The sequence below is a fragment of the Abrus precatorius genome, unplaced genomic scaffold (genome assembly GCF_003935025.1).
Source record: "Abrus precatorius isolate BTA unplaced genomic scaffold, Abrus_2018 Scaffold8, whole genome shotgun sequence".
Classification (NCBI taxonomy): Eukaryota; Viridiplantae; Streptophyta; class Magnoliopsida; order Fabales; family Fabaceae; genus Abrus; species Abrus precatorius.
In genome coordinates, this window is record NW_020874428.1 from 18,069,820 (window position 1) to 18,084,164 (window position 14,345).

The 14,345-nt window shown below is 31.0% G+C and overlaps 1 protein-coding gene across 1 annotated transcript; it reads right to left on the reverse strand.

Moving 5' to 3' along the window:
* Positions 1-12,270: 12,270 nt before the first annotated feature.
* Positions 12,271-14,060, reverse strand: LOC113847320 (7-deoxyloganetin glucosyltransferase-like). The gene is made up of 2 exons (XM_027476336.1): positions 13,489-14,060; positions 12,271-13,298 (listed from the first exon to the last, which is right to left on the reverse strand). The coding sequence occupies exons 1-2, from the start codon at positions 13,997-13,999 to the stop codon at positions 12,364-12,366; spliced, it is 1,446 nt and encodes a 481-aa protein (XP_027332137.1). The 5' UTR covers positions 14,000-14,060; the 3' UTR covers positions 12,271-12,363.
* Between the last annotated feature and the right edge of the window lie 285 nt (positions 14,061-14,345).

Genomic DNA, 14,345 nt, shown 5'->3' on the forward strand with positions numbered 1-14,345 from the left:
AACATCAGTTTAAGGGATGATATGTTGGTGTATTTTTTTTTTAATATATGTCTTTCTATTGTTATTTTACTGGGTCTTAGTGGTTCTTTTTCTTAGGGATATTTTTCTAGTTATTGGGAGTTTTTGAATCATGATTATAGTGGTCCTATTTTGTTGGTATTTTTCAGTTATGTCCTTGCTTGTATAAGTGCTTTAGTTATTCTGAATAAACAAACTCATATTGTATCTTTCTACTTTACTGTTATTCTTTCATAATTAATGGAACTTATAACTTTGAAAAGTCATTATGGTAAGCTTTAATCGGGAAAAGCTCGTTCAAACTCTAATGCTTCATTGTAGCAGGTTACATAGAAATCTTAATGCTTTAAAATATTAATAGTGGCGTGATTAAAAATCTCTATCAGTTTCACCGTAGCAGACACATAGGCGAGTTGTGCTAAAAGAAAACTATCATGAGTGACTTTTCAGACTATAAATAAGACTTTCAAGTGCAGCAGGAAGCCTTATGCTTTGAAGAAAGCTAAGATAGAGAAAACTAAGGTGAGATTGAAGAAGGGTGAATTTTTTTTTAAAAAAATAAGCAAAAAAGCTTATAAATTTTTAATTAAAAAAATAAAATTAGATAAAAAAAGAAAATGGTTAAAGATTCAACTATAATTTTATTTGTCACAAAAGGAATGTGAGGGCCAATTGCGACAAGAAGAATTTGTCTAAGTTACACTTCTTGGGCTAATATTGGTATATTAAAAAAAAACATGATTGATTTAATCATACCCAAATGTCCTCTACCCTTAATGTTAACAATTTCAAAACAAATTATGTTGGATATTCATAAAAATATAAAAATCACATGAAACTTTGAATAAGGAAGAATGACCATACGGAGATTGGGCTCTATGATCATGCTTTTATGATTTTATAAATATATGAAAATGCAATGAGAGATTTGTCACTTTCTTATTCTTGTAAAAATATTCTCACATCCTAACTCATCAAGAAAGACTACTTTGATTGAAACGATAAAAGTGAAATATACGTGTTTATTACCAAATAAACCACGAAATAACTAAGAATAATAATATTAATGCTTAAACGTAACAAAAGATGAATCTTGAACATTTCTTTTATAAATGAGGAGAAATTAATAGTTATCTCTCTTTTTACATTCCCCAATATTAATGAAGAATCTTTCTCCCATTTCTTGATGAAATGAGAAACAATGTTTTCAGAACCGCAAGACAGCTTCCCTCCACTGGTGTAGGTTCTTGAGAGAATCCACCTGTTTTTCCAAAATATGAGTGTTTATATCTTAAACAGTGGAAGAACTCTTCCTCTAAAATGTTGTTCCTTTTTCTGTTTGTGGGTGTTCATGGGAAAAAAATAGCAAGAAAGAAAATTTGTTCCAGCAAAAGTAAAGTGGTGCTCCCCGAGAAAGATCTTGGGAGAGAAGGAAATTGAAAATAAACTTGGTTCTCAGACTGTGTCCAAAGTCCAGAGAATCAAAGTTAAAAAAATCCATTTCCTCTCTTTGTCGCAAGTCCCCTTTAAAAACAACTTAGAGAGAGAGAGATGACGAACATTCCAAGCTAGATCCTCCAAATTCTCCTTTCCTTTTTTTGAATCCTATTTAAAAATATCATTCTTATTTTGAACTAACACACACATTTAAAAGAAATTATATTTAAACAATTAAATTAATCAAACGGACAAAAATATGTGTTCTCAGTTTATTCCTCTTTACTTGTTTGCTTATGTGATAAATATAATGAACTTATAATATTTATATATATCACAATAAGAAAATAGTAAAGAAATGAACCAATTTTGTCAGTATTGTATTGCCTTCTATAGGCAGTAAAAAAAGACCTTATTATGTAGGCAGTAAGAACAATAAAAATGTCTTCCAATTTAGGCGGTAAATGCTAAAGAAAATTCAAACACCTCTCCCTATAGGCAATAAGTGAAAAATAAACGTGCCTGCCTTTATAGGTGCTAAGACAATAAAGGCAAAGTGTCTCCTTTATAGGTTGTAAACTACAGAAAATAAAAGCACCTCTACTCATAAGCAATAAGTGATAGAAAAATAAAAGTGTCTTCCTCTTTAGACTGTAAATAAAAAAATGAAAGTGCCTTCCTTTATAGACGGTAGAAAATGTCAAAAAAATAGAAGTGCCTCCCTTTATCGGTGATAAATGATAGAAAAATAAAAGTGTTTATATCCATGAGCAGAAAATGGCAGAAAAATAAAAGTGTTTTCCTCTGTAGGCAATAAATGAAAAATAAAAGTGTCTTCCTCTATAGGTGGTAAGAGAAAAATAAAAGTGCATTCCTCTGTGGGCAATAATAGGTAAAAGTACAATAAAGAGTATGAATTTTGAGATTGAATAATCTTCTTGTTAATTTGTCCTATTTTTTTTGTGGAGTATCCTTGGCACCCTCACTTTACAACTTCGCCTTCCTCCAGATTCATGAACAAATGAAACTATGTTTTGTCATTTTGCCCGTGACTTTTAGCATTTCCATTTAAAAAGTGTATTAGAAATTAAATGAATGAAAGAAAATATGATGAAATATGTATATGCAAAAGGCGAGATTTGTTATTAATTCTGATTGATGCTTTTCGAACTCTAATGCTAATACCATATGCTAATAAATGTCAATGAAGAAATTTACCCCAGTTTAAGATCTTATTTCATGCTTAGTATTTCTTGACCGTATCAGAATTTACGGGATTAGGAAGGTCTTCACCATTTATGTCACTAAGTATCAAGGCAGATTCACAATAAACCATCTTTACAATATAAGGTCCATGATAATTCAAGGCTCACTTTTTGTGGATACCCTTCTCAATTGACAACATTTTCTTAAGCACCAAATTGCCTTCTTAGACTCTAATGGATGCACTTTCTTGTTCTTATCCTTTTTTGATATAGTTAACCATGGCAAATGGCATTTAGCCTTCTTTTCTTTTATAAGATTTAGTTGGTCGAACCAAGCTTGAACCCATTCCACTTCGTCTAACTTCTTCTCTATTTGTACCCTTAGAGATGGAATTTCCACTTCTAGAGGTAGCACTGCTTCTATTCCATATATCAAGGAAAATGGAGTTACCTCAGTTGAGGTACGAACTGAAGTGCGGTAGACATGTAAAACAAATGGCAACATTTTATGTCAATCTCGATATGTTACTACCATCGTTTGGATGATTCTTTTGAGATTTTTATTTGCTGCTTCAACTACTTCATTCATCTTCAGCCGATATGGGGATGAATTGTGATGTTGGATTTTGAAAATATCACAAGTGTTTCATCATATTATTATCCAAGTTTGTTCCATTATCAGTTATGAGTTTATTAGGCAGACCATAGCGACAAACTAACTCTATTTTGACGAATCTTTTTACTACATTCTTGGTTATACTAGAATATGAGGCAACTTCAACCCATTTTGTGAAGTGGTCAATATCCACGAGGATAAAGCGATGACCATTCGATACTTTGAGTTTGATTGGCCCAATAACATCCATTCCCCCACATTGAGATTGAGAAGGGCCACGGTGATGACAAGACCTCTAGCAATGTTGATGGAACATTAATGTTATCAGCATAGGTTTGACACTTGTGCAAGTTTTCACATGATTAAAACAATAAGCTTCTATAGTCAACCAATAATATCCTGCTTTTAGGATTTTTCTTGCCATAGAATGTCTATTAGTATAAGTCCCAAAGAGTCTACCATGTATCTCCTTGATGATTCTTTAAGCTTTAGAAGTATCAATGCATCTAAGCAATACCATGTCATGATTTCTCTTATAGATTATTTTTCATTAAGAAAGAAATCCATGGCCAATCTTCTTAGGGTTCTCTTATCATTCTCTGAGGCACCAAGTGAGTATTCTCCATTTTTTATATAACACTTAATGTCATGATACCAAGGCTTTCCATCTAATTCTTCTTTAAGAGCATGGAAAATATGCTAGTTGATTGTGATATCAGATACGTATAAGAGGAATGTCTTTATTATGATTTATTTTGAACATGGAGGACAAGTTGGCTGACGCATCTACCAGCTAGTTATCCTCCCTAGGGATATGATGAAAAGTGATATAATTGAAGTTAACCACCAATTCTTTAATATAAGCTTGGTAAGGGATTAACTTTGTGTCTCTGGTCTCTCATTCACCTCTTAATTGATGAATTACTAATATAGAGTCACCGTATATTTTGAGGACCTTGATTTTATATTCCTTGCCACTTGAATTCTCAAGGTACAAGCTTCATATTTTGCAAAATTATTTATGCAATCAAATGATAACTTATCTGTAATAGGAATGTATTACTTCCTGGGTGAGATTAAAATAGCTCAAATTCCATGTCTCATCATATTGGATGCACTATCCATTTTTCTCCTTTAACAAAGTCTCTTTCTGAGACAGAGTTAAAATATCTTTATCAGGGAAGTCATATTGTATGGGCTAATAATCATCCATGTGTTGATGAGCTAGATACACTGCTAATATGCTTCTCTTGATTGCCTTTTGGGTAATATGCACAATGTTATTTTCAGACAACAACATTTGCCTAGGAGCAATTCGCCTAGTGAGTGCAGGTTTCTCAAATATGTACTTGATCAGATCCATCTTTGATACTAACCAAGTAGTGTGGCTTAACATATAGTGTCTTAGACGATGGGCAGCCCAAGTTAAAGCACAACAAGTTCGTTCAAGCATGGAATAATTAGTTTCATAATTGGTGAATTTTTTACTCAAGTAATAAATTGTGTTCTCCTCCCTCCCTAAATCATTATTTTGTCTTAATACACAGCCCATGGATTGGTCCAAGATGGTAAGATACATAATAAAGGGTCTACCTAGGACGAGAGGTATCAAAATTGGTGAATTTTATAGATATCGTTTGATCTTTTTGAATGCTGCTTGACAGTTATAATTCTCGACTGTTGGTTGATTCTTACATAATAACTTGAATATCAGCTTGCACTTAGTAGTTAAATGAGAAATAAAATGGGCAATGTAGTCTAAATGCCCTAAAAAACCCTTACCTTGTTCTCTATGTACGGAACTGACATTTCTTGAATTGCACGAACTTTAGAAGGATCCACTTCAATCCCCTTTTGGCTATCAATAAAACCAAACAATTTTTCTAACTTTATGCCAAAAGTGCACTTAGCTTAGTTAAGTCTTAGCTTGAATTTTCTCATTTTGTTGAACAATTTTTGTAAGTGAATAATGTGTTCCTTCTTAGACTTTGACTTTGCTATTATGTCATCCACATAAACTTCAATTTCCCGATGCATCATATCATGGAACAAAGTTACCATGACTCTCTGATAGGTTGCCTTAGCATTTTTTAGGCCAAATGGCATCACTTTATAACAAAAAGTTTTCCAATGTGTAGTAAATGTAGTTTTCTCCATGTCTTCTTCAGTCATTTTGATTTGATTATACCCTGAGAAATCATCCATAAATGAGAAAAAATCGTGTTTGACTTTGTTGTCAATCAGTATATCAATGTGGGGTAACGAAAAATTTTCTTTAGGACCGATTCGATTTAAATCACAATAATCAACATACATTCAAACTTTTCCATCCTTCTTGGGAACTAGTACTATATTAGCAACCCAATCAAGATATTTTGCAACAGCTAAAAAGTCAGCATCATCTTCTTGACTTCTTCTCTTATCTTTAAGGATACTTCTGACTTCATCCTCCTTAGCTTTTGCTTGATTAGATGATACTCAAGTTTCAACGGTATCGTGTGTTCTACTATGACCAGGCAAAAATATGACCAGGCAAAAATATTAATGTATTCTCTCAGGATTTTTACCATTCAATTGCGTTGTTTGTATTTCATAGAGGTGTCGATCTTGATTTCTCTCTTATTGTTCTCAATTCTTAAATTAATAATTTTCACCAACTCTTCATGAGGCAGAATTTGTCTTTCCTCCTACATTACCTCCTTTAGCAATTCTGGGCAAGATTCAAAACTTTCCTCAACTTCATCATTAGCTTGATTGATGGGATTTTCAAAATTAACCATCATAGTGTTAGCATCATGGTTTTCAAGCATGTCAATTTTGGATCTGTGTTGTTGAGTGATAAGGTAACAAAAGAATATAGAAAATGTGAGAAGATGATGATTTACTAAAGAAACTTCAATTTATTATATAAAAATATAAAAGTTCTTTTTATCAAATGAAGAAAATTATTATAAATTTATTTTTTATTCACATTAAAAGCTACAAGAAGTTCGATAGCCTCCCAATTAGTAAGCTCATTCGTAGGTGAGCTAGCACAGACTAACTCCACATAACATTTTCCTTTGGCTTCATCATCAATTGTAGTTATTAGATCCTCAAACTTGAATGCAACACTGAAAAAAAATTTTGGGACACATCCAAAGGGAATCTCTTCAAAATTGAAGTTCTTGTTCTTGAGTCTAGCTAACCTTTTTTTTTTTTTTTTCTCAATCATCAATCTCCTTTTGTCTACTTTTGAAGGAGTGTATCCTAGACCAAAGCAATCTCTGTTATCCTTTAGGTTCAAAGGTTTTCTTAAGCCAACAATTGTTTCTCAATCCATAACCATGTTGGTACCCATTCTCTAACATGACCTTTGCCACCATTGTTGAGGCACTCAAAAGTTATGAGTAGCCAGTAAATGAACGATCCCCCACACTTGAAGTATTAGTAATCTCTAGAGTCTGGAATAACATCTCAAAAGCTTCATTCACTACCTTGATGTAAAGGGATCAGAGGGTTTGCTCACTAATAAATCTCTTTTGCAGAGACAATAATAAACTTATGACCTAGTATGAATTTCACCTCTTGGTGAAGTGTTGAAGGTATAGCCCTAGCACAATGGATCCACGGTCTCCCAAGCAAACAACTATATGCTAACATGATGTCCATGACTTGAAAGGTTATTTCAAAGACAATATGGCCAATTTGGACAGGTAAGGTTATGTCATCGATCACCTTCTTGCGAGATCCATCAAAAGTCCTTATGATCATTGAACTCAGTTGTAGATGAAACTCATTAGCAAGCAATTTAATCAAAGTTGATTTTGGCCTCACATTTAAAGATGAACCATTATCAATCAACACTCTAGACAAGATGTGATCTAGACATTTCACGCTTTATTATATCCAGTCCCTTCCCCAGGGATTTTCTCTTTTGTGAAAGTAAAGAAATTGTTGGCAGTAATATTGTTTAACCATCCCTTCAAATCTGTCCACAGAAATGTCATGAACAACATGAGCATCATTTAGAATCTGCAACAAGGTTTTTTTGTGAGGTTCAGAATTTATTAGGAGAGATAAAAAGTAAAATCTTAGTAGGGACTCTATTTAATAAGTTTCAAGAATTCACAAGTTTCTTCATCACTAATGGGCTTCCTAACTCTTTCATTTTTTGCTTCACTAGTACTTACTTCTAAATCAATCAAAGTCCCCTTCTCTTTTTCATTTCTGCCATCACTACGAGTTATCTCTTTCCCAATATCTCTTTTGAGCATTTCAAGGGTGTAAATATGACAATTCCTAGTTAGCCCACCAATTCCTACAATATTAGTGATATTGGGACCCATGTTCTATCATTCATGCAAATTTCTACATCATATTTCCACGGGACTGCCTTATTAGTTTGATATAGAAAAAGAGTTGGCACCTGAATAGTAACAGGCTTGGGTTTCTCAATCATTAGGGTGCTAAGAACTTTAGTGTAATAGATCACCAACGGCTTAGGGAAGTTTGGCCCCTATTAGTACATTGTGCAACATTCAGACAACACAAAGCATAATGATGTTTTCGGTCCTCTCACTTTTTCTTTTAAAGGTTCATGGCTTTCCCCCTCAATAGCATTAACCAAGGGCTCTTCATGTTCTGGTAATGGATTATTCCCAATTGAGGAACGTTAAAGTTTAATCATTTTGCATTAATAAGCTTTTGAACCTGAATTTCAGTGCTTGACAATTCGTAGTTGAATGACTTACAACTCCTGCATGGTAATCACATTTAGTGTTTAGGTCATATCCTTTTGGGTAAGGCTGTTCCACAGGCTTAATTGGGTAGGGTACAAGTAAAGATTTTCTGGTATAGCTGTGATAGCAACTTTGTGTAGGTTATCGAGATTGAGTCAAATGTAGCAAGCTTTCTTTGGTTATTTGATTTTTTCTAGTTGATGTTTGGGTTTTGGCTAATTGAATTCGGGCAAGATTGGGTAATAATAGGTAATTGCAATTATATTAAAGGAAAATGCTTTGAAAGTATTGGTAATTGAAATTATGGAGGGAAAAGATTTTGTAAGGTTGCAACAATATATGGGTATACTAGGTAAGAATTGTGAGGTGGTTGTTGGAAATGAGCTAGTCAATGGTAAGGAGTTATAGTACTAATATTTGACATATCTAAAGTCACATTATGAGATTCTCCTTTTTTTCTTTTCCCAATTCATGGTGGATGTTTCTTTGTATTATTTATTGTCATAGCAGTACTATGATTAAGTTTTTCACTTCTTATGTCACCCTTAGTAGTCAAGAAACTCTACTAAGTCAATGGTTATCCGACATTCCATTAATATATGTTTATATTTCTTAATGCATAATATTTTTTCAGCTATTAAATCGTTTTCTCTTCTATTCTATATTGAGTAATATTATAATACGCTTTTTCATAATACTTTTTTTTATTAAAATTTATTAAAAATTACAAAAAATTATGAGTTATTTTTATTTTTAAATTAATATTTTTATTTATTTTATTTTATTTTTAACAAATTTTAACTAATAATAAAAAGTATTGTTAACATTTCTTATTTTATAATTATTTGTTTCATTCAAGAGTAAGTAAATATTAAAGTGGAACTATAAAATTGTATATGTATATATGAAAGAGACTTGAATTTTATTCTATGGTGAAAGTCAAGAGAATTAACAAAATAAGTATTCAATTAACTTAATTTAAATTTATTTAATAAAATATAAGATTTGAATTTATATTTTAAATTTATATTTAATCTGATCTAATCAAATTAATGTAAGTTAAACTTTTAAAATTTTAAAAATAAAGATATTTATTTTGTATATTATTTTTGTAAGTTTTAATTAAATAGAGAATTAAAAAAAATTAAATAAAAAATTTCGATCTAACTTATTACAATCCATCATCAACTATAGACCAACGCTCAAAATGAATTAAATAATCATAGAAATTTTATCAAATAATTATTAAAAAATCAATTCAATTCAAACGTGTTCACTGATTTCAAGTCGATTTATGTTAGTTTTACCGACTCAGGACTAGTTTTGTTTTTTTATTTTGGCCAAGAGTAGCACTTCATTAATATCTTCTTTCTTTCAACTTACCACCAGTTCATACTTTATAGACACAAAAGGGCAAGAGCATGCACCGAATCAGTTGTGGGCCCAGTTTCAGTTTCATTTACATACGTCCAACTGGTTGGTTTAATAATAATAATAATAATTTTAAGGTAGAATTTAAGTATTTTTTAAAAAAATTATTAAAAGGTATCTGTTATGTTTATATATTTCTAATCTAATAAATATTTTATTTTATAAATAAAATTTAATTATTTTTAATATAGGTTAACAAAATTATAATAAAAATTATACAATTTTAATTGATTTTATATTATATGGAGATTAAAATAACATTATAATATTTTATATATTTCTAATTTAAAATTTCACACAAAATATTATATTTATGTTAGATGATGATATTTTATTTATTCCTAATTTAAACCTTCACACAAAATAAATTTTATAATAAAATAAACTTACAGAAAAATAAATTTATCATATATATTTTTTCAATAAATACCAAAAATAATACAAAATAAAAAATAATATGTTTAATTTTTTATTATGTCTACTAAATAAATCCTTAACATGTTATGATCTCATTGATTATTTAGTTGTCAATAGGATGCTTTATTTGTAAAAAAATAAAAATAAAAAAATCGTCATTTGATTTTTAAAATAAAATTATCAAGGAATAGACCTACATTCTTCTACATCGATAATATGGATGTTAGCTTTCACATCTCACAAAAGAATAATTTTGAATTTCTTATTTTAATGTTGATAAATTCTTTTAATTATGAAATGAAAATATAAAATAAATTATATTTTTAATTTAAAACATATTTTATAAAATAATAAAAAATTTATTAAAAAAATTGTGTTGTTCGCAAAATGGCATCAATATATATATATATATATATATATATATATATATATATATATATTTGATGAAGTTTATTTTATAAATAATACTCATCTACTGCTCAATAATTGAACAGCAGTGGATAGGTGATTTATTTATGAAGTTTATTAATGAATGTTTTAAATAATATTATTTATTAAAAATTATGGTGAGAAATATTAACAATATTTTTTTATAGAATATTCTATTTTAAATTTTAAAAATACTTGTTAACAATTTTTATTTTATTATTTTACGATTAATTATAAGAACATAAAAACTTAACTAAATTTTCTCTGTTATTGATGCTATTTATTAATCAAAATTTAAATTTTATGTCTATAATTTGATTTTTAATCATATTGATTATTAGATATTTTTAGGTGAGGTGACAGACTGATCTTATATTTCTTGTTTTCCGTCAATGTCAATATTTATGAGACTTCAATGTCAATTAAACCGCAGATATTGTTGGGCATGCGTCTCCAGTGCCCCTCTCCTTCTGCTTCTCTCACGATTAGAATGTAGATGGGACTTAATTATGTATCATTGCTATTTTTATTATTTAATTCAGAAAAAATTATTTATTCATATAAAAATTTAAAACAATACATTAATTGTTCTTTTTTACTAATATTTATAATTTTTATATTATTTGAATAGTTTTAGACTTTAAAAAATATTAATAAAAAATAAGTTTTGAAGATTTGTTTCTAAAGGATGGTTTAAACAGATGAAACATGGAAATTTTTATTTTAAATAAATATAATTTTAAATTTTTAAAATAAAATATATAAAATGATAGATTAATATAAATTTAATACATTAATCATGCAATTATTATAATAAATTTTATTTTTTCCCCAAAAATTTTATACCAAAACGATTTTTTAGAAAATTAAATTTTAGTCTAAATTTTTTATATAGATAGATAAATAATAAAAAAAAATATTTTTACATGTTTTTACTACTTTTCTTTTTCTTAATTATTGAATACGGGTGGACGTGATATTTTTTATTATTTCACGTTATTTTATAAAACTTTTTTATTTAATGTTTTAATATTAAATAAATTTTAGTTTTCTACGTGATTCAAGCATAACATATTTACATATTAGTGTGTATGTAAAACAATAAAATCTACCACAATACAGTCGATGTCGTTATATATATATATATATATATATCAATCGTTTTAATTGGTGACTCCATTGTACGTTTCACCTTTCACACACACACGTGCTTTTGATTTTATTCACAATATCATTTTCGCTTATCGGCCTCGATCGATGAGGTAGTAATTGATCTCTCTCTTTCCCTTAGATTTTAATTTGCTAACGTTCGTTCCAAAAATATTATCAAATTAAAAATCTATGATAAATGCTGGGACGATGGAGGATGATCGTTCTGTAAACTCAACAAGCTGCATCATTGAAAGCTTTAAGATGTAGTTATTGGTGCTCCTAATTTATTTGTGATTGCTAGTGCTTGGACATGGATGCAGCCAAGACACGAGCTGGTTTATAGACGGTCATCGCTAATGGTGTGTACCACAGTAACATTATTTACATATAAATTAATATTCATTCACACACATGACATTTATCTAAGGAATTTGTTTGAGGTCTATATACTTAGAATTATATAGGAATAGAAAAGAGAAAAATAATAAATATAATAAATCATATAATTTAACAAAAAAAAGAGCGAGAGAGATAAAAATGATGTGTGTGTTAAATAAATGTTCACCTTGATTATAAAACGATGTAATTAAGATCGAGATTTATTATAAATTAATAAACAAATAACTAGTTATGGCATGTTAGAAAACCCTTAAAACTCTATTTCATTCGCCACGAATATTAGAGCTCATTAATTTGTCCACGAGACTAAACAGATTTTCATAACAAAATGTTGATGGATTGGGCACGAATTTTGTAATAAATCATGCGATAGTGAAAATATTTTTATTTTTTCATAATCAATTAAAATTTTACAAACAGGCCAACGTGCATAGAAATCACGTAACAATAACCTCAACCGTCTGATAGTTTTTTTTAAAATTGTGCTAGTGAGCCAATGGCTCGTTCGTAGATTAACGTTCATACAACAAAGGAGTAGTTAAACAATTTTTCCCAGGAAAACATCCCGAATCATGTTCTCGAAATTAACAAACGAAGATCCATTTGGAGCAGCAGCAGCATCTGCGGCCAACTTCTTCCATTCCAACGCCTTCTCTTTCATCTTCTTACCGTTTTCACCATCCATCAACTCCCTCACAAGCCTCTCAACACTGTCCCTCTTGACATCTTCAATCTCCAACCCAATTCCCCATTCCTTACAACAGAAACGGCAATTAGTTTGTTGCTCCGCAAAGAAAGGCCAGCATATCATTGGAACACCTCCACACACACTTTCCAACGTTGAATTCCAACCACTATGAGTCAAAAACCCTCCAATTGAAGGATGTGTTAACACCTCCTCTTGCGGACACCAAGTTGACAAAAGTCCTCTGTTTTTTGTCTCTGTCACAAACTCTGGAGGCAAAACTGCGTTTTCCCCAGCCACAAGATCCGGTCTTATAACCCACAGAAAGATTTTGTTGCTGTTTGCTAGACCCCAAGCAAACTCAATCAACTGTTCACTTGTCATAACAGTGATGCTCCCAAAATTCACATAAACCACAGTGTTGGGTTCTTTGGTGTCTAGCCATTCCAAACACTCTGGCTCCTCCTTCCAAAGGTTGGACTCGATTGCTTTCAAGCCCTCATCAGTGACGTCATTCAATAGCAAATTCAAGGGACCAATCGAATAAACAGGAGGCAAAAGGGAAGAGAACGCTTCCAACACGTCATGCTCTAAGGCATCAAACGTGTTCAAAACGATTGCAGAAGCATTCTGAGCCCTCTTGCACTCCAACGTCAAGAAATCAAGCATAAGATCGTCTGAATCCGTGGTTCTGATGAAGCTCGGAATATCCCTTAATCGAATTTCTTTGATCCCTGGCACCCAATCGATGGTAGTCTCCAAATACCCATTCGTGATATAACTTGAGTCTACATATTATCAAACACATGCCACAAAAATTAATTAATTAATTTAACTCATAGAAACCGTGTATAACCTATACTAAAAAAATGACATGAACTATATTTTACATGTTAGGAGATACTAATGTAACATATGAAATAAATTTTCATGTACGGAATTTCGTTCCAACAGAAATGGAATAAATAATTTAGTTACCTTTGAGGGGGGTTAAGCCTTTTTCAATGAGTTGTCTATATTGTACGTAACCCATGAAGCCACATGCACTAGTGGTCCAAAACAAAACCTCAGGGATGCCCAATTCTTGAGCAGCATCAAGGGTGAAGCTCATGACACCGTCAGAAACTATGCAAGTCACAGGAGGAACACCTGGGTCATTACCGAGTTTAGAAAGAAGGTTCCTGAAGTGAGGTAAACATGTTCGTCTCGTGGACTCACACAAGGAGGGAATATCCTGTGTGGCATCCACATCAACTTCAGGTAGACCGTCAGGGATGGTTTCAAAACGAAAAGAGGGAAGGCCGTTAAGGGAATCAGGACCTCTTGCTTTGAGAAGGCGTTTGTGGTTATAAACCGTGTTAACAAAAGTGATGTGAAAGCCTTTGAAATGAAGAAGCTTTGCTAATTTCAGCATTGGGTTTATGTGGCCTTGTGCTGGGTATGGAATGCACACGGCATGGGGTTTCATCGTTGTGCCTAAAGAACCCATTTTGTAAAGTTGGTTTCGATTACACTTTTCAAAGGGATTATGAAAGAATAAGCAAATGCTTCTTGCACAGCTCTTGCCTTTCAAACGCTAGATTTTATAGAGGAGACCAAAGATGTCCTTATTTTCAAGTTAATATATTATTATTTTGTATGTTTGACTTTTAGATAAGCACGGTTTATGTAATTGTGCTCTTAAAAAAATTAACAATGATAAGATATATATTTAAATAATTCCAATAAATTTGGGGCGGCTTCTCAATTCAATGCTTCTGTCCTGTGACCTGCGAATTACGACGACCTTCAGATCTTTTGTGATTTCTAATATTTTTTAATAAAAATAGTAAATT